Consider the following 20,617-nt stretch of genomic DNA (forward strand, 5'->3'; position numbering starts at 1 on the left):
CACGTCTCCAGAAGAAACGAGGTAGATTGCCATTAGCTAACGTGAGGCTGAGACGAACTATTGCACGAAACTTATCCGTCCGCGGGGTGCGAGCCTTGCAAATTCACACTCTGTGGGCTGAACCAGCATAAGCACCTGCTCCGTAGGATGCAGCTCCGCCCAGGCCGCTGGGGCCGCGCCCCCAGCCAGATCTCGGGGTGGGCGGAGCCTCGGGACTTGCAGTGGAGTTGCCACGCGCGCGGGCAGCTGCCGGGAATTCAGGGAATCCAGCCAATAGGAGTGCGCGGCTGCTGTGCAATCGGCCAATGGCGGGGCGTGTAGGGGTTGGATGGCTTGGCGCTGGGTCCAGGACTATGGAGCCGCTGGCGTGGGTACAGCTTGTCTGGTGACTGCGGGGCTGGTAAGGCAAAGGCAAGCGAGGTCAGGGGTAAAGCGGCCGCTCTGTTTTTCCCAGTCTGGCCGGGAGGTCGCGGGGCGGCTCGTGGGTCTGCCTGGGAGAAGGCGCTGGGGGACGCAGGGTGCCGTGCGGGACTGCGGGGCGGTGCGGGCAGGGAGGGCCAGAGGCGCGGGTTCCAGATGGAGCCGCGTTATTCGGAGGGAGAAGAGGGCGCGAGGAGTGGGGTCTGGGGGTGGGCGGGGAACGAACGCCGGAGTTCGCGGGGCCTCACCCCTTCTTTCCGCGGCCTAGGGGAAATGGCCAACCCCTGGCTGGACCTGCTGCCGCGCGGGCACCCGTGATCGAGGGTGGGGGGATGGTTTACCCGCTTCACGACGCGGAATAGGCCGATGGGCACAGGGCAAGGTCCTGGTGGCCTCCTTATCTACGGAGCTCTGGGGCCCCGTCCGCTCCCTGGGCTCCCCACTTCAACAAAAAGTTGATTTTTGAGTAGCAAATAGAGCGACTTCCTGCGAAGGGCCCGGGCGGGCAGCTGCGTGCTTGTGCTTAGATTGGTTTTAGGCCTGCTCGTGCAATTATCGTGTGTGGTATGGAATGGTATGTAGGTGAGGTGGATGCTCTTCATTTGTTCGGTTTCTTATGTACCTAATTTTAAAGCTGTCGCTTACTTTTTATTATATCACCTTTGGATTCCTTTTCACTTTTGTTTTTCCCAAATACCCCGCCTCATATATCAGACTATTTTAAAGAGCATCACTAGGGGAGAAGTTGAGGAATCTGGGCTTGAGTTTCCTGTGTGTGAAATGAAGATGTTCTCATATTGTCCTCTGCTTTCAAAGGAGTGTTGGGAAGTTAAAGGAATGTGACATCTTTTTAAAGTGGAAAGTAAAAGCAAAAATTATATGGAAGGAGAGTTAAGGGTTTCCAGAAACTTTTGCTTCCCTAGTTTTAGTGATTATTGGTGAAACCAGGGGGACACTGTGTTTGTCTTGACTCCTATGGAATCTGAAACCCAGCAAGTTTGCACCACGTTTTTGGCTGTGTAAACTTGTGCATAAGTTGCTTAGCCTCTTTGTTTCCACATACTTGAGATGGGGATTGATAGCAATATCACTTTTATAGTGTTGTTGGTGAGTATTAAATGAGGAAATACACACAAAGTACTTAGAACTGTTGCTGGCATGTGGGAGGTACCCCCCCCCTTTACTATTCCCTACATGTGCCTTCTTCCTCTTTAAAGATTCTAAACTTAACCTTTGATCAGAATCCTGTTAGCCTATTGCCAGTGAACCTGCGTCATTAACATTGATCTCAGTGTATAGTATAAATTACCCATGACTACAGGCTTCCTGCTGGGTGTTTATTGTTATTAAATAAGGTTGGAAACTATTACTATACTGGGTCCGTCTGTGGTACCTGCTTTGGGTACAGGAAACCTGAGAACTTCCTTAGCTGTTTAATTTTTCATTGGAAAATACAGCATTTACAGCCTTGGGGCCTAGGCAGTTTATTTTGGACCCAGATCCAATACCAAAAAGGCCATGATTGCAGCATACTTGATTTCTCATGTTTCTGGAATGGCCAAGTTGGGACTGGGGAGGGGAATTTCTTGGTAGCCTGGCAGCATTTCTTGTTAAAGAATGGGGAAGCTTGGTGTGAATCTAATCTTATTCTGCTGTTAGGAAATCAGCGATGTTCTTTGGATTACTCTACAGAGCTACCAGTCAGCTTTAGCTCAGTTTTGACCTAGTAAAGTGAAGGTTAGAGGTTAAAGAATGGTATCCACAAAGTATAGTTTGTCTGTTTGACTGTTAGTGTTAAAAGCTTTAGTGGGTACAATGGAATCAAAGACATCATTATTCCCTGCCTCCTCACCATGTGCCTAAATACAAATGTGTGATGACAGATTCATGCCCTTTCTATGAGTTTCAAAGTCCCTCCCTGCCTCTGGAAGGCTCTAATGGAAAACTGTCATGTCTTCTAGTTCTCTTTCAAGGAAGCTGCTATTTATACATGTAGCCATATTGGGAATTAATTGCAAAATGAGAAACTTTGAATTTACAAAAAAGAATATTGCCACCTGGCCAGCCTGGCTCCGTTTGAGCGCCTTCCTGTAACTGAAAGGCTGTGGGTTTGATTCCACATCAGGGCATATACCTGGGTTGCAGTTTCCACCCCTGTGTGGATCCCTGGTCTAGGTGTGTTTGGAAGGCAATTGATCCATGTTTCTCTCTCACATGATGTTTCTCTTTTTTCCTTCCTCTCTTTCTAAAAACAATGAAAAAATGTCCTCTGGAGAGGAAAAATTAAAAAAAATTTTTTTAAAGAAGAACATTGCTTAATCTAGTAGTGTGCTGGCCTGATGTGGCTGAAATGCAGATGGTATAAGTTTAGTTATTTAGCTTTGCAATAAGACAATTTCTTACTACTATAAGGGTGGAAATTAGATGTTGGCATGGTGAGTGTGGAGGACAGTGTCTTTGTGAATCCTCTTTATTTGTACTTGAACAAGGAGGAAAAGGAGTGACGTCTTTTTTTAAGATTTTATTTATTTATTTTTAGAGAGAGGGGAAGGGAGGCATAAAGAGTGAGAGAGAAACATCAATGTGCAAGAGATACATCAGTCGGTTGCTTCTCACATGCCCCCAACTGGGGACCTGGCCTGCAACCCAGGCATGTGCCCTGACTGGGAATTGAACTGGTGACCTTTCAGTTCATAGCCCAATCTACTGAGTCACACCGACCAGGGCAGGAGTGACATCTTTAAAGAGTTGAGTTTTTGCCCTGACTGGTGTGACTCAGTTGGTTGGGCACCGTTCCATACAACAAAAGGAAGGGAAGCAAAGTGAAGAGTTGTTGGTTTGATTCCATGTTAGGGCACATGCCTGAGTTGCAGGTTCAGTCCCCGGTTGGTGCACGTACAAGAGGCAACTGATTGATGTTTTTCCCTTCCCCCCTCTCTAAAAATAAGTAAATAAAATCTTTTAAAAAAAGTGTTGAGTGTTTGAGGTAGAAAAGGGAGCCTGTTGCCCTAATATTGTCATGTTTATCATATGAGTCTCTGTGGTTTGAATAAAATATTTTGGAAAAGAAGGCTGGCAGCAGTTGAATGTATAGAATATCAGGAGTTAGAAGACCTAGACCCTTGTCTCACTCAGTGGATGCTATTTGTTCTTTTGATAATTTAACATAAATATATTGAACGATTAACTTTTTTAAGAAGAGATTTTATTCACTTTTAGAAAGAAGGGAAGGGAGGGAGAAGGAGAGGGAGAAAAACATCAGTGTGTGAGAGAAACATCAATCGGTTGCCTCTTGCATGCCTCCAGCTGGAGATCTGGCCCACAAGCCAAGCAGGTGCCCTGACTGGGAATCAACCAGCGACCTTTTGGTTTGCAAGCTGGCACTCAATCCACTGAGCTACACCAGCCAGGGCGAACAATTAAATTTTTTTGACCCCTGGAGACTCAAAGAAGAGTCAAAGAGACTCAAAGAAGAGATAATACCTACAAGTATCATCAGGAATATCATTAATAAAGTAAAACAACATAAATATATTATAAGCTATATTTTAATAAAATCAGAATAGAATATGAAAGACTTGGACAGGAATGGTAAAAGTATATTTATTGTCTAATTGCTCTTCCATTTTCATTTTTATTTGTTTAAAAATATTTTATTTTTAGAGAGGGGGAGGGGAGGAGAAAGGGAGAGAAATATCAATGTGTGGTTGCAAGAGATACATCAGTTGGTTGCCTCTCACACACCCCATACTAGGAACCCCGCCCACAACCCAGGCATGTGCCCTGACTGGGAATCGAACCAGCAACCCTTTGGTTCTGCAGGCTGGCACTCAATCTTCTGAGCCACTCCAGCCAGGGTTGCTCTTGTGCTTACCTGCCTGCCTTCCTTCCTTCCTTCCTTCCTTCCTATAAATTAGCTCTTGGCACTTTTAATTTATGGTCAGAGTAAATTACATTTTTTAGTGTAAGAACCAGTTTCCAGTGAGGACTTAAATTGGGAAGTTAGAGTTTCAGTGTTTGTGCCTATTGGCTGGTAGGTCATCTTGTATGGGTTATTTTTGTTTGTTTTGGTCCCATTTATTGCTAATAATCAAGTGTTAGTTAAACTTCCATGGAAATGAAAGGAGAAGGCAACAAGTTAAAAAGAGCAGAAGGAGGCACAAGTGAGCTTGAAGAATCTTGCAGTATGCATTGCCTGTCTTTATACATAATTTGTTTTTTTGCTTTAAGAAAAGAAATGTTGAGGTAAATATGTACTTAAAATTGTTAAGGCCAGGCTACATGGGGGGGGGCAATGCTGTCATTAGAATAAATGAGTTGAATATAATCTGGTAATAATTTTTTCATCTTTACCAGAGCAAAACACTACTTAACCAGGTATAAGGACAAAACATTTTTTTCCTGAGGCCAGAAACAGACATAAGCTGATTGATGGGCTTTTTCATTTCTCTCTAAAGGGGTCTCTGGAATTGTTCGCAGAGTTGGAGCTGTGTTCCAGGACAGCCGTGGTGGGTGGGGGGCAGGCTGGCCTGCCAGAGGGCGGTGCACTGCTGTAAACTTCTCGTCCGGAGGGAATCAGAGGGAGCTCACACTGGGCGAGTTGGGAGGAACAAAGACCAAACTGTGGTCTCTAGGAGTAAGACTTTCATGAGCAGTCAGTAAAGGCTTGGAAGCTGGTTAAGCCCCAGCACTGAGCAGAGAAAGTGAAGAGTTGTATTTAGGAGGTGTCTGGCCCTTCCAAGTCTGAAGTCTCTGGCTGACGAGTGGTACTTCTGTGTGAAAGATCTGTACTTCTTGCCAGCCTGCCCACACTTCTCCCAACTGTTATCGTCATTCACACCCAAGCAGCTGGGCTTATTATCAACTGACTCTTTCTCCCCATATCTTACTCCCTCTTTCCTTTTGCTAATTAATTTTCTCTTTTCTTTCTTTGTCATGAGATGTTCTCAATGTTAGGTTTTTCTTTCAAGTATAAAACAGAGCCTCAGAAGTCTAGCATGGGTGAGAAACAGCAAACTGGATGTCGGTTGGAAATTGTGGTTCTCTGGTGGACTAAGCAAGATATTCTGACAGTGCACAAAGTCGGTAATATGAGAAACAGTCTAAGCGGGTGTTTCAAGGGCCGTTGTGCCAGAGAGAGAGGCCGACTGACATTCCGATGCCCAGATGCGTATTAAGCACGTCGTACAATAGCAGCACTGTTTGTACTTCATGAACTGGGCGTGCTTGTGTGGCTTTCGGCTGAAGGCATTCTGATATTACTCACTTGGGCAGAGAGGAGTGGAGTTTCTAGGCCTTTTTCTTAAGCTAACACGAGAGGGGCTTTTCGCTTGTTCTTTCTGTCAGGGAGCAGATATAATCAGTCTTCAACCTGTCTTTTTTTTTTAAGATTTTATTTATTTATTTTTAGAGAGGGAAGGGGGAGAGAGAGAGAGAGAGAGGGAGAGAGAGGGAGAGAGAAAGAGAGAGAGAGAGAGAAACAAACATCAATGTGAGGTTGCTGGGGGCCATGGCCTGCAATCTAGGCATGTGCCCTGACTGGGAATGGAACCTGCAATGCCTGGTTCGCAGCCCGCACTCAATCCACTGAGCTACGCCAGCCTGGGCTCAACCTGTCTTTTTAAAATTTTATATTGATTTTCATAAGAGAAAAATAGGATATACTTATCCAAATTTAAAAAAAAATTTCCATTGGCCCTGAATCAAGACCAGCAGTTGGCTGAAGCTGCTGGTTTCAAGCAGGAGCCTAAAGCATTGTCTTTCTATGGTCTGTTGGCCATTTCAGAACTTAGGAAATGTAATGGTCAATTCATTGGAAAGAAACATCTGTGTCATTGGTAATAGACGTGGCCTAGCATTTATTTGTAGGCAGTTAATACTGGGATTCCAAAACACAGAGGTCTCTGATTTAACCTGTTTTGTTAGAATTATAATACTGTTAAGTTCAGTTATTACAAAAAAAATTACTGTGAGTTCTCTACCAATAACAATAGGACAATTCTAACCTGTGAAAAAAAGAAATTCCAAACTTCACATCTCAAGAATAATTTAGAAATTTACATGGCTTTTCTGAGCTGTTTTCTCTTACCCTCTGTGGGGGCACATTTTTTTTGGAACTAATTAGGTAGATGGATGTCCTAGGTGGAAGAGACTCGGAAAATGGTGCATTTTTATTGACCTGGAATGGAAAAACAGAGGAAGTAATAATCTTTTTCTTTTTAATCTCCACCTGAGGATATATTTATTTGAGAGAGAGAAAGAGAGAAAACATTGATCAGTTGCCTCCCGGACATGCCCCAACCGGGGATTGAACCTGCACCCTTTTTCGGTGTATGGGATGACGCTCCGACCAGCTGAACCATGCAGCGAGGGCTAATCTATCATCTTAAAAAAAAGCGGCTAGCAGTCTTCCTCATTAGAACACAGAGGGTTCAGAAAACAACAAGCTCTGTTGAACCACTTGAATATGTCAGTTGTGTTCAGGCGGGCGGGGTAGAAGCCCGCCTTCCTAAAGAGCACCTGGCGCAACACAGGCGTTAGATCGGCAGTCACGGTTTTCTAGAACATCAAGTGCCATCACCTTAAAGTAGATCTTTATGAAAAAGGGGGTTTTAGAAGTATCTGGAAATTTTCTTTACAGAATCTGGAAATTTTGCTTTACATTTTCTTTAGGGCACAGTATGAATGTTAAAATGCCATAACTCCTTGTAGCTCTCTAAAACACTCAGGTGTTGCTTTTGAACCGTGATCTGTGCCTCTGGCAGTTTCTGCTTTGCCCCCAGGGTGTTGCTGGCCCTGAGCACTGTCTAAGGGAGGCTTCAGAGAGTGAACTTCAGACATTCCTGTTGATATTTATTTAATCGCTTGCGTGCAAACACCTTTCTGTTTGCTTCTGTGAAAATTCTTTCCTACATCAGCAATTTTCAACCATGTTCCTCTCATGGCCACATAAACTAATTCCTAAAATACTGTGGCACACCAAAAAATATATTTTTTGCCAATCTGACAAAAAAAATAGGTGTAATTTTGATTCATTCACACCAAATGGCTATTGTGTCGGCGACTGTTGTCACTTTTTTATTTGACAAGCTAAGGGAAAAGGGGTCAGTGCCCCTGACTAAATAGTCAGGTACTGCACGTTTTAAAAATTCTTGTGGCACAGCGGTTGAAAATCACAGTCCTATGGAATGCCGTCTTTGACTGTTCACATAGAGAAAGGGAGGAAAGAAGGGAAGAATTAGAGGACTGTGTAAAAACATGCCTCTCTAAACCTTACTATTTTAGGGACACCTTTGCAACATTGAAACAGCTCTAAAATCAGTGAAATAGTTTCGAGCGCCTTTGCTGTAAACAGTATCAGGGAATAAATGATTTCAAGGTTACAGGGTAAGAGTGGTAAGCAGCTGGTGCCTTGGGAGAACATGGAGGAAGGCCATTTAACCCAAATTAAGAGTGAGTCAGGAAATGCTTTCCTGAGGATTGGGCTTCTAATTCTTTGCAGTCAGATGAAATTCGCAAATCATAACCTCACAGGATGGCTACTTGGGCACTAAGGCAGAGTGGTAGTAAGTTAAGGTTAGGGGAATATATGCTTGCCAGGGGAAGGCTGCAGATCTCCGATGATCCAATATGGAAGCTTTATCAGCGGGAGTCCCCAGGGTTTGTTAAAAAGTGAGCCCAGAGAGCAATGGGTGGTTTTGTTAAGAAGTGAATCCAGAGAACAGTGGGTGGGTGAGAGCATCAGGAACAAGTACTTGGCTGAACCCAGATTCAGCACAGGCAGTGCAGACCTGCCTCCGAGATCATGACAGATAAGAATGAAAATAAGGTGGGGAGGGATGGGTGGGTGGGCTGGGATGGGAGTAAAGGACAGAAAACTGTACTTGAACAACGATTAAATTAAAATTTAAAAAAATGAAAATAAGGTAGGAATTTGATCAAAGGAGGAATTCAAGACTTGGAGAAGTTAAGTGAGGTACTTGAAGTCACTTGACTTAGCAATTATGATTCTAAAGCCACAGTTTTCCTCTTTCCCCTCCTTGGGAACAAGGAGACAATTATTTCATTCAAGTCTTAGACTGGAAAGAGTAAAGATTGGGTTGGGCCATCTGGTTTACACTGATGGGGTGAAGATGTATACTGAACTCTTAATATCTCAAGAAAGTCATGTGCAATCAGGATACTGGGGAACTCTCATTTTTTTAAAAAAAGATTTTATTTATTTTTAGACAGAGAGGATGGGAGGGAGAAAGAGAGGGAGAGAGGTAACAGTGTGTGGTTGCCTCTCACATGCCCTGCAACCCAGGGAGCCTAGCCCACAACCCAGGCATGTGCCCTGACTGGGAATCGAACCCACGACCCTTTGGTTTGCAGGCCAGCACTCGATCCACTGAGCCACACCAGCCAAGGCGGAACTCTCACTTTTTAAATGTTTAGTCTTTGTCTTCTTTAAATTCTTTAGTATATGTTTATTAATTTTTTTCTTAAAATGTGTTTCTCCTAGGACTACATTATTAGAAAAGCTCTTGAAATTATGTTTTTATGGTTACTTGTTACTCATTAATTTATACAAGTTTGAAGTGTTTTATACATGCTTTTTGCTAATTAAAAATAATCTGTTACTTCTGCCTGTGAAAAAACAGAGGTGAATCCAATCATTTGCGGCAGCATGGGTGGACCTAGAGGGTATTTTGCTCAGTGAAATAAGTCAGAGAAAGACAAATACCATGTGATTTCACTTATATGTGGAATCTAAAGACAAAATGAACAAAATTGAAACAGACTCATGGATACAGAGAATAGAGACAGCCATCAGAGGGGAGGAGGGCTGTGGGGCTGGGTGGAGAAGGTGACAGGATTAAGAAATAAAAATTGGTAGTTACAGAATAGTCAGGGATATAAAGTACAGCATAGGGGATATCGTCAATAATATTCCAATATTATTGCAATAACTGTGTACAGTGCCAGGTAGATATTGGAAGTATCAGGGCACTTGGTAAAGTATATGATTGCCTAACCACTATGCTGTACACCTGAAATCAGTACAAAATAATATTAAAAGTAAACTGTAAGTGAAAAAAGAAGGAAATCCATATCGTCTCCTTACATTAAAAAAATGCACACAGTAAAAAAAATTTTTTAAAGAACAGCATGGTATGTGGTGTATATTCAGTGAGATATCTTCGTGCTACTGGGCTCATTTGTGCTCCCTACTTCTTCATTGTCCTTTGGAGATAATATGTATGTGTGCTTGTATATATTTTTCTTTTTTTCTACATAAATGATAGTGTACTGTTTTTTTAAAGATTTTATTTATTTACTTTTAGAGAGGGAAGGGAGGGAGAAAGAGAGAGAGAGAGAAACATCAATGTGCGGTTGCTGGGGGCCATGGCTTGCAACCCAGGCATGTGCCTTGACTGGGAATCGAACCTGCGATGTTTTGGTTCACAGCCCGCGCTCAATCCACTGAGCTATATACCAGCCAGGGCTTAGCGTACTGTTTTATAAATTGGGTTTTTTACTTGACAACACATTTTGGATATTATTTCCTATTAATATCTGTAGATCTGCCTTATTTATAATAGCTGCATGGCATTCCGTCCCATGCATATCCATAGTGTACCAGTCCCCTGCTGATACCTGGTTGTTTTTGATGCTCCAGGCTTTTGATACTACACAGTGCTGCAGGAAACATCCTTGCACATACTCCCTCCTGTGACTGTTTCTTTAGGATGCATTCTTAGAAGTGGAACTGCTGGGTCAAAGAATATGTAGATTTTTGACATTTTAGATAGAAAATGTGATTTTATTAGCATGTTTTACAGTAAAACAGTCTTACAACTTTTGATAAGGAATGGAATAAAATAGTTATTTTACATTTAAATACGAGTGCCATTTTCTTCATTGATTGCTGTTGATAAAGTGAAACTTACTGGCTGTGAGAGAAGGTGATACTTTAGGGCTGGGGTGACCTGGAACATCAAAGCGGTGTCAGTCACGATTGTCAAGGTCCTGCTGAGCTGATCCTGGTTGCTTGTACCTCAGCTTCACATTTTCCTTACTGGCCTGGCAGTGCAGCCTCAGAGAGCAAAACTGTGTTAATATCGACTGCGGCACTCTCTCCCTTGGCAGCACACCTGCACCCGCCCCCCTCCTTCTGCCTCCACCTGGTTTCCTGAGCCTCTGCAGCCCAGCAGTCTCACTTCTACTACCTCTGCAACTTTCTAAATAACCTTTCTCTAAAGAATGTCTGACTTACTGCTTCCATACGTGTCTTATGTTTTCATGGAGACTTCAGTACTGTGAGGCGAGCACACCAGGCCTAACCGACCCTGTCTGCTCGCTGCCCCAGTCACGCTCTGTGCACATGGCAGGCAGTGGGGTGGTCGTTTGCTGATGAAAAGTTTCGATGAGAAAGTTGGAATCTAGAATCCATTTTTTTTCTCTTGGAATAATACATTCCTGAGATTTCAGAGAGAGGACCAGACTTTTTATATTATTGGCCCAGTATGTAATTAGTATAGGAATAATCAGTTAGAATACTAACAATAATAAATAAAAATTTTAAAAAATTTATTCTAGAGACAGGGGAAGGGAGGGAGAAAGAGCGGGAGAGAAACATTGATCTGTTCCTTCTCACACGCCCCCTGACAGGAACCAGGCCTGCAACCCAGGCACGTGCCCTGACTGGGGATTGAACCAGCGACCTTTTGGTTTGTGCGATGATGCCCAACCAATGAAGCCACCCCAGACAGGGCTAATTAATAAAATTTTTATCATGAAGTATTTCTGGCCCTGGCCGGATAGCTCATTTGGCTACAGCGTTGTCCCCATGACACCAAAGTTGTGGATTTGACCCCCAGTCAGGGCATATATAATGAATGCATGAATAAGTGGGACTGCAAATCCATGTCTGTCTGTCTGTCTGTCTCACTCTCCCCCCCTTCCTCTGTCTCTAAAAAGATCAATAAAAAATTTAAAAAGAAATATTTCTCTCTAAAGTTATTATTGGGTAGGCCAAGAAGTCCATTATTTTTTGTTGTTGTTGTTGTTTTGTTGTTTGTTTTTTTGTTTTTCGGTAAAAGACACATTTTTTATTTTCACAAATAACTTTATTGATTTGGGTATTTTGAGTATGTTGGCTAGCTCCCACTATTGGCTTCTAGTGGGCAGAGACCGCGGTGTTTCTAAACATCTTACAAGGCATACGACAGCCCCACAGCAAAGAGTTATTTGGCCAAAATGTCGTTGTACCAAGAAACTCCACAAACCACTTTTGACATGTTCCGTCAGTCACAGCACCTTCCCCATACACTGCACAAATCTTTTTGTTTTTGCCTTTCAGTTGCGTTTTTACCTTTCTTGAAATTAATAGAGTGTAATATGCCGAAAATGTTGTGTATTTTCTTCCATCCTCAATATTTAAAATGGCTGCACAAAAAAATCACCAATTTTGACAAGATTTTTTAACTGCATGCTGATATGATGGCTGTCAAAATACATTCTAACAAAACTGTTTCGAATGAAGTTCGAGACCATGAAGCACCACTAGAGCCACTGTATGGACAAAACTAAATGGACTTTTCAGCCAATCCAGTATTTAACTGTCACTTTACTGACCACAGGCTTGGGGAGGACACACTACTGTGTCATTTGTTTGCTTTTTTCATCTGTTCAGTAGCCTGTTTGGGGTAGGAATCTTCCTCAAATGTATAAGGCACTTCCATGTCTTCTTAAATAGGATATCATCACTGCAAAGTAATTTAATCAGTTCTTGGTGAGTAGGCCACAGTTAAGAAACTTGAGTTGTTCTTAATAATAACTCAAGCTATTCTTTTAATAATAATACATAAAGAAGGTCTCTTTGTCTGAAACCAGTTGGCCCAAGACCTTTTCCTTTAGGAGCCTTAGTCCCAGATCTGATTTGTGGTTTCTAAGTTATTGTCAGTTCCGATACCCCTGAGTACCTGGCTTCTTAAAATTACGTGTAAAATAAAAGTTCAGAGGCCCTGGTTGGAGCCAAGGGGCTGTGCTGCGATTGGAAGCTAAGTGGCTGCTGCAGTGGAGTCAGCAGATACGGACATCGCAGTTGGGTTGGGAGCTGTTGTAGCTGCTCAGAGGGGGTGGGTCGAGTCAGTGTCAATGGGGTGTGTTGGCCGCTGTTCGGCCCTCTGGAGGCCCAGAGCCTGGTAGGAGGGCCATGGCTGGTTGTACATCATAACAGAACACTGGGCATTGGTTAGTGCAGAGATGAAAAGTGTTTTCCAGATTAGCAAGTGGTTGTATGTTTTACATCCCAGAAAATAGATGAAACCTAAAACCCCCTTTGGGTCTGAGTTCTCTAATTCTATAATATTGATATAGTGTAGAATATGTGGGTAGCTAGATTACCTAAAACGAAGTGGAGGACTGTTCAGTTAGGAAGAACAAAGGGACAAGAGTGGGAAAAGACGACTTAAGTAAGCAGCAAAAGATAGCTAAGGGGAGGCTTTATACCTTTCTTAGTAGTATATATAGTAATTAGTGGGATTTAAGGGGGGGTGTTAACAAGAAATGTTACCTCATCTTTCCCCTTCTGAATTGGGAATTGACTGAGAACTAGATTCCTTGATCAGTAGATCAAAATTTAAGTGTTGCAGGTTCGATTCCCAGTTAGGGTACATGCCTGGGTTGCAGGGCATGACCCCCAATAACCGCACATTGATGTTTCTCTCTCTCTCCCTCCCTTCCCTCTCTAAAAAAATAAATAAATAAAATCTTAAAAAAAATTTAAATCAGCCTTGTTGGTGGGGTTGACTGGACAATACACCATAGATCTGTGTCCAAATGGGCTTGTTAAATCCCCTCCTCCACAGCTGAACTTACCCCAACAGAAAGCGGGACATTTCAGGCACTGCCTCATCCCCACAGGTTGCTCACTGCAGGACTAAGAGAAGCGCTGGCACCTTGCAGACCATGCCTAGCTCTCCCTGCACGCCGGGAGGGGAGGACCGTGCTCGGTTTCCCCTCCCCGCTGTCGAGGGGCTGGGGGTGAGACCTGAAATGCCATGCCTGAAGTCTCTCCTCGGGGGACGTGAGTGAGGCTGGGGATCTGTGGCCCTCTACTACCATTGCGCTGGTGAGGTGCTCACCCCACCTTTCCAGGAAATCCAAGCATGAGACCCTTGCATAAATCTTTGTCATTCATTTCCAGTCAGAGCCTCCCCACTACTAGGCAGTACCAAGAGTGCTCCCAAGCAGAAAGAAAAGTCTTGAGAGTTTTATAGTGCAAGGCACATTCTTGAGAAGAATCAGTTATGCATTCTTAGCCCCCACCTTGGTCCAAGATGGTAATCTTCAGCTGTCCAGTGGTTTAGAGAGTGGGACGCTTTCTTTTCGAGGTCATTCAGGTGGCTCCCTGGAGGCATGAAAGGCACAGTGCATACTGTATTCAGATAGGGCCGGAAACTCCAAAGGGTTGAGTTCCTGGAGTCAGTTAAAACAGGAATAATTTTTTTTTATATCTCAGCCTACTTGGAGTTAATAATTTAGCAGCTTGACCCTCTGACTCCTTTTTATTTCTTCGCTCTATTCCTCAAGCTTAAATTGTTAGGTCAATGAGTCATAGATCTCTGCCCTTAAAAACCCATAGCCCTGGTCGGGTAGCTCGGTTGGATAGAGAGTCCTCCCCATATACCAAGGATGCGCTAAGGGGCTGAATCCCGGGTCAGGGCACAGGCAGGAATCCACCAGCGAGTGCACGAGTGGGTGGAACAATAAATCGGTGTGTGTGTGTGTGTGTGTGTGTCTCCCCCCTTCCCCCTTCCCTTCCTCTTTCTCTCTTACATCAATAAAGAAATAAAAAATAAAAAAACTAAAAAATGGTGAGAAATCAGTCTGGTTTTAAATTTGGGTTAAACTGGAGGCACAGCAGAGACTGGGTGATTGCCTAGCAGCCTCTGTGTGGGAGCTTATTAAAAAGCATTTGCCTTTCCCTGGCTGGTGTGGCTCAGTGGACTGAGCCCTGGCCTGTGAACCAAAACGTGCTTTGATTCCCGGTCAGGGCACCTGCCTGGGCTGCGGGCCAGGTCCCCAGGAGGGGGTGGTGTGAGAGGCAACCATACATTGATGTTTCTATCTCTCTCTTTCTCCTTTCCTTCCCCTCTCTCTAAAAACAAATAAATGAAGTCTTTTTTTTTTTTTTAAAGGCATTTGCCTTGCACGTTGGAACCGGTTTGGTGCAGAGTCCTAGTTCTGGGAAATCGGGCATGGCCAGAAAGGGGGCCGTGCTGTGCCCACCACTCAGTGCACCGTGGTGGGAACCTGGTGCGAAATCATTCATAGACGCCTGCTTCTAAAGGAAAAGGCATTTGCCTGCTTTCCTGAAATCCGGTTTGCTTCAGTTTGCTGTCAGTTTGGTTTTGAAGTCTTGCTAGCAAAAACATGATTAAGACTTACATTTTTTATTAAATATCTCTTACTCATACTATGAAAACTGTAATTATTTTCAAGGTTATCTAATCCAGTAGAAGAATAATTCTTTTCATATAATAGGGGTTAGGTTGTACAGAGTACAAAATGCTGTTTTTGAACTTGTTAGTTTGTTCTTGTTAATTCCTCTCCCTCCCTTTTCTACTTTCCAGAATCCTATTCTAAGAACACCATGGTGCTGGGTCCTGAACAGAAGACACCAGATGGTAATTTATAGTTTTTGAGTTACTGTCTAATTTTTATTTGGAATTAGGCTGAAGTCGGTAACAGAAATTTACCGTATTTCCCTTTTCGCTGTCTAGTCCAACAAAACTGCCCCCATTTCCTCCTCCCTAGCCAACAGAATCTTTATGGAGACCTGCTCCCTACAGGAGTCACCATCTGGCACCTTAGGCTGTGAATGAAAATGGCTTTGTAACCACAGAAGCCTGCCTCATCTTGTTTCCAGTTCTGAGATGGGCCAGGATTAGCTGCAAGTTTAGTTTCCGAAGCAGTGATGCTTGCGAAGGCAGTGTCCGCGGACCTGTCGTAAAAACCTCTAGACCGCTGTGGTTGCTGACGGCGTCTCATGTGCGTGGAGCCGGAGGCTGCTGGGCGTGCACCTCGTGCTGTGTATTCAGTTAAAGCTCCTGGGCCGCTGTGACCAACCCTTTCTGTTCTCAGTTTCCCCTTTAGGATTTCCACTTCTTTTTTATAATTTTTAAAAATCAGTTAGGGCCACTTAAGGGTTAGTTCTTGTTTTTTTTTTTTTTTTTTAATTGGAAGTTGTGAAGATTTCTTGGAAACACTGAAATGAGAGCTTCGTGCCTTGAAATAGCCATTTGATGGCTACAGCAAACTGGATTTTGTATCTTTCTGGCAGATTAGCCCTTTTCTTCCAGTCCCTCCCCCTCCCGCTTCCCTGCATTTAATATTAACCACAAAAATGCCAGCCTCAGGGAAACACTGACTTATCAGCCTCAGATGAGTCCTCCTGTCATGAGGTCAGTCACCCTGTGACCCGGAGCTCCTTACTGCAGGCCTTAGTCAGGAGGCAGAGGGGTTCCTGTGTGGCGGTTTTCCTGGCAGCTTCAGATTTTATCCTGAAATGCAGCAGGGTTTTGCAACTGCCACGTTTTTTGAGGAGCCTAAGGGAAGCGTGATGCCCAGGGATGTTTCTTTGCGTGAGTCCTGCCAAACACTGGGAGGGTGGCCACTAGACTGACCCGGTTTCTTTCTTCTAAAAGTTAGGATTTTAGGCTAGCAGTGAGGCTCATCTGGAGATGTTGTATTTTGAGCCCTAGACATTAGTTTTTTTAGAAGAAGATGAAATGGTTCTAAAATTGCCAAGTGGGAATAGAAGTATGAAAGCAGGAAAACCACTGTGAGGTCAGTGGTAACGCTGACCGGGAGCTGTGCCACTGGGGGAGGGGGTAAGAGGGAGCTTTTTATACCATAAGCTCTTCTGTATTTCTCAGATTTTCAGTCATGTGAATGTATAGCTTAGTCAATAATAAATTAATTTATTAAAAATACCAATAAAAGTGAAATATTGGAAATAAGTTGAGGTACAGTTGGGTTGGCCTTGTTCCTTTAGGGTATTAAAAAGATTTCATTTCAGTATTACTGAAGATGAACCATTAGTATATTTTATTCATTTAAAAAAATTCTTTTCAAATCTGTTCATTTAGATGATGCTTCTGAGGACCATGGGGACTTGGCCCATCTTGGTGCCATCAACCCTGCCTATAGCGACTCCTCCCTCCCACAGTCCACCGGGAGCTCGAATGAGCCCTTCACCACCTATTTTGATGAGAAGATTGCCGTTCCTGAGGAGGAGGTTGGTGGCAGGCCCTTGGAGGAGAAAGCTACTGTGTAGGGAGAACGTGAGTGGAAGGTCTGCCGCACAGCCCAGGACTGCGGCCTCGGGTCTGATTTTGGCAAGCCATTTCTGGATGGCTTGAATATTTGAATGTTTGTCATCAGAATAACCAGACACTGTTAAGGGAAACGAGGGCCTTGAAAACAGTTGCCAAGCTGTCTTAGTGAGCATTCTTCAATCAAGGAAGTTTGAGTTTTATGTTCCTTTTTTACGATGGCATTTGTCCCACTTGGGTCGTGCTTGGGCCCAGAGGGACTGGCGTTGTGTGCCCGGCTGATGGAAAAGAGCAGGGCAGGGAAGGGCTCTTACTTGGGTAGGGAGGTGGCCAGCTGACTGATAAGAAGCAAGTAAGATGGAAGTGAAACTTGGACACACCCGAGTTCCAACATCCTAAATCCTCTGTTCTTGTGAGGCTGATGTTTTGGCTTTTCTACGTGATAAAACAGATAATTAGTGGGAGGTGATAATCAGTACTCACTCTCTCTCTCTCTCTTCTCCTGTAGTACTCATGCTTTAGCTTTCGTAAACTCTGGGCTTTCACGGGACCAGGCTTTCTTATGAGCATTGCCTACCTGGATCCAGGCAACATCGAATCGGATCTGCAGTCCGGAGCAGTGGCTGGGTTTAAGGTAAACACCCAGTCCCACCTGTGTCCCTTTGGAACACACACGGCCCACTTTCACATCCCTTTCCGCTTCTCTGCCTGTGGATATCAGCCTCTGGACCTACAGGCGGGGACTTCACTGGCAGGGACCCTTCGGTGGAAAGCACTTTCCCGCTTGTTTTTTATTTTATTTCACCCTCATAATTTCCTCGATTAAAGGGGAAGCTGCAGATGGGAGAAACCAAGGCTCAGAGAGGCACAGGAGACATACCAGGCTGCGTGCAGCCCCTGACACAGAACTCAGGTCATTCGGCCCTGACCTGGGCTCTTCCCTGGATGCAGAGTTTCCCATTCACATCGCCAGACACCCAGGCAGCCCCTCGGCTGTCTAGTGAGTGTTGTGCCGGGTTTGTTCTTCTCTAGCTGCTCTGGGTTCTTCTGCTGGCCACCATCGTGGGGCTCCTGTTGCAGCGCCTGGCGGCGAGGCTGGGAGTGGTCACTGGGATGCACCTTGCCGAAGTGTGTCACCGTCAGTATCCCAAGGTGAGCAGCGTACCGTCCTGTTTGTCTGTCACTCACGTCACAGGAACCTGTGTACCCGGCAGTGTGTACTGGCCCCGCTGCTGCACACTGGTGAGGGCGTGGGGGTCCGTGGCCCCGAAGACCTGGGGTCCCAAGGGATGTTCTCTAGCCCCTTCTTGCTGCCCAGACACGTTTCTACGCGCCTTAAAAATCTAACTTGAGATTCACTTTTTTCTGCAAAATTTCCTTAGACAAGTTCTGTTGAGTGAACATAACCATTCGCTCTGCCGTGCGGCATTTCGTAGTGCCCCGTCCGGGACTGGGCTGCCCGCTGAGTGCGTTCACACGTGTGTGCGGTCAGCCCGTTGCTTTGCATTCTGTGTGTTTTCTCTTTGTTGGACTTCCTCAATTCGAAAACAGTCTCTGCCTTATAGCAAACCATCTGTGGCAGGACCTTTGGATTTATTAGTAATTACTTTTCAGTTTACCCTGGCCCCTTTGGCACCCCGTCTGTACAGCTGCCTCCCGGACACTCGGGGCCCTCGGTCCCACCGCCTCCGGCCGGCGCAGCCCGTGTCTGGGAGGCGGCTCCGGCCGGGTTTCGCCTCTGGGTCAGGTCCGGCCGAGCCGCTCTGGTTTAGCCTAAATGTCTAATCTCCTTTCCGGGCTGTAAGAAAGTGTCCTGTTTTTATTTTCTTATATGCCTCTCAGAAGAGAACCTTGGTAGCTTATCATTTCTTTTAGTTTCTCTTTCATTATCTTAACTGTTGTTTTTGTGGCAGATTTGTGGGTGGCAGATACCTGGCAGTGTTCTTGTTCTGGCCTCGGCGAGCCGGCGTGAACTAAATCTGTCTGTCACCTATACTGTTTGGCCAGAGTAGTTTACTGTTTTGTTGCACAGCACCAATGCTACCGCTTTGCCCTGAGTCCCTTCGCATATCTGTCCTTTTTCACTTGCTTTCCTGTTACATTAAGTCAGACCCTACCCCTGGCCAGGTAGCTCAGTTGGTTAGAGCATCAGTATACCTAGGTTGCGGGTTCAGTCTCAGGTCAGGGCACATACAAGAGTCAACCAATGAGCGCATAAATAAGTGGAACAGCAAGTCCCCCCACCCCATCCCTTCTGCTTTCCTCTCTCTAAAAATCAGTTAAGAAAAAAAAGGACAGCCTCAGCCTTTTCCCAGTTGTTTTGTCTCCTTAGCTGAAGTCAGGACAGATATTTTCTTCTGTGGTCATTTTCTATTCTCTCCTGAACAATATTTTGACTGTATCAGCATCCTTTTTTCTAAAATTAAGATTTTACTTATTTACTTACTTCTAGAGAGAGGGGACGGGAGGGAGAGAAACAGCAGTGGGTGAGAGATACATCCACTGGTTGCTTCTCTCATGCCCCCTAGTAGGGACCTGGCCCGCAACCCAGGCGTGGGGACCCTTTGGTTCCCAGGTGGCGCTCCATCTACTGAGCCCCACCAGCCAGGGCAATTTCCCCCTTCAGACTTTCAGGATTGTTTTTAGGCAGGGAATTAAGTGGAAATTAATGAATGGAAATTCTTTTCCTCTCTTGAATGGAAAGAAAAGAGAAGAAACCAGGGTCAGTGGCCGCCCAGACCTTGATGCATGAGCACGGCCACATGAGAGCAGCCCTGCCCTCTCTAGCCATGGCCTGCAGTGCAGTGACGGGGCAGGTGGGGCCCTGTGCTGGCACTTAATCTCTAGACCGAAGGCTCAGAGAGGGCTTTATATGGGTCCCTTCCAAAATGTGATTTCCAAACTTGGGAGAGCTTCTTAGAAATGACTCATTAGAACCATGTCCTTCTGCTTGGTGTGCAGGTTCCACGGATTATCCTGTGGCTGATGGTGGAGCTGGCTATCATTGGCTCGGACATGCAGGAAGTCATTGGCTCGGCCATTGCCATCAATCTCCTGTCTGTAGGAAGGTGAGGGGGCTTCCCTGTGCAAAGTAATCAGTGTTTTGCTAGATTTTAAAGCAAATGTAAGGACAAAAACCCAACTCGTTTTCCATTTTCAAGATTCAAGTTTATTATATTTCCGGTGGGACCAGCCTGGGACCGCCTTCCTCTCCCCTGGCAGATGTGGGCTCTGCACCCCCACGTTCTTGTGTCGGGTTATATGTGCTTCAGTTGTGCAGTGTGTGTTTTATTTGTGTATTACTGTGTATTACAGTTATTTAGTTTCATGTCAGGTTATCCCACTAGGCAGTGAGCCCCTTGAGGGGTAAGACCCATCCCTTTCAGCTTTACACCCTAAGTGTCTGCTGTAGTAGACAGTCAGGTTTGAGTGACTATTAATCAGTGGCTGCTGTGAGCCGAAACTGCCCGAGGCCTGGCCTACTGCACTGTCTCCTCTCCCACAAGTCCTTGCTTCTCCCAGTTGCTGTGGGGAAGAAAGTGCTTCTCAATGTTTCCTTTTTTTCCTCTAATGCCCATTTCTTATCTCCGATGCAGGGTTCCCCTGTGGGGTGGAGTACTCATCACAATTGCAGATACCTTCGTATTTCTCTTTTTGGACAAATATGGTGAGTAGAGCGGGACGGAGGGGTTAGACAAAGAAGCCGCTTCCCCGTCCTGTGGCTGGCGGGGAAGTCTGTCTCCTGCGAACTCACTGCTGCATTTCCCCCTTTAGGCTTGCGGAAGCTGGAAGCATTTTTTGGCTTTCTCATCACTGTTATGGCCCTCACATTTGGATACGAGGCAAGTGTTCCAGGCTATTCATTAGCTTTG

General features: G+C 44.9%; 1 protein-coding gene and 1 non-coding gene across 4 annotated transcripts in view; both read left to right on the forward strand.

The window, feature by feature from the left end:
• Nucleotides 1-245: 245 nt before the first annotated feature.
• Nucleotides 246-20,617, forward strand: part of SLC11A2 (solute carrier family 11 member 2) — a 43,396-nt gene continuing 23,024 nt past the window's right edge. For 2 of the 3 annotated variants that reach the window (XR_006784639.1, XM_045829958.1), the window contains exons 1-8: nt 246-400; nt 15,042-15,095; nt 16,560-16,708; nt 17,254-17,379; nt 17,778-17,897; nt 19,707-19,813; nt 20,342-20,412; nt 20,520-20,587. Coding sequence is in view for 2 of the 3 variants with exons in the window: in XM_045829958.1 (XP_045685914.1) it covers nt 15,062-15,095; nt 16,560-16,708; nt 17,254-17,379; nt 17,778-17,897; nt 19,707-19,813; nt 20,342-20,412; nt 20,520-20,587 (675 nt within the window). In the remaining variant the exon portion in view is untranslated. Of the gene's footprint in view, nt 412-15,041; nt 15,096-16,559; nt 16,709-17,253; nt 17,380-17,777; nt 17,898-19,706; nt 19,814-20,341; nt 20,413-20,519; nt 20,588-20,617 lie in introns of all 3 variants that reach the window. The other variant, XM_045829959.1, reaches the window with a different exon arrangement.
• Nucleotides 6,112-6,248, forward strand: LOC123813142. Its single transcript, XR_006784657.1, has one exon. It is a non-coding gene; the product is annotated as a small nucleolar RNA SNORA2/SNORA34 family (small nucleolar RNA).

Source organism: Phyllostomus hastatus, unplaced genomic scaffold, assembly GCF_019186645.2.
Source record: "Phyllostomus hastatus isolate PE091 unplaced genomic scaffold, TTU_PhHast_1.1 phas_scaffold_93, whole genome shotgun sequence".
NCBI lineage: Eukaryota > Metazoa > Chordata > Mammalia > Chiroptera > Phyllostomidae > Phyllostomus > Phyllostomus hastatus.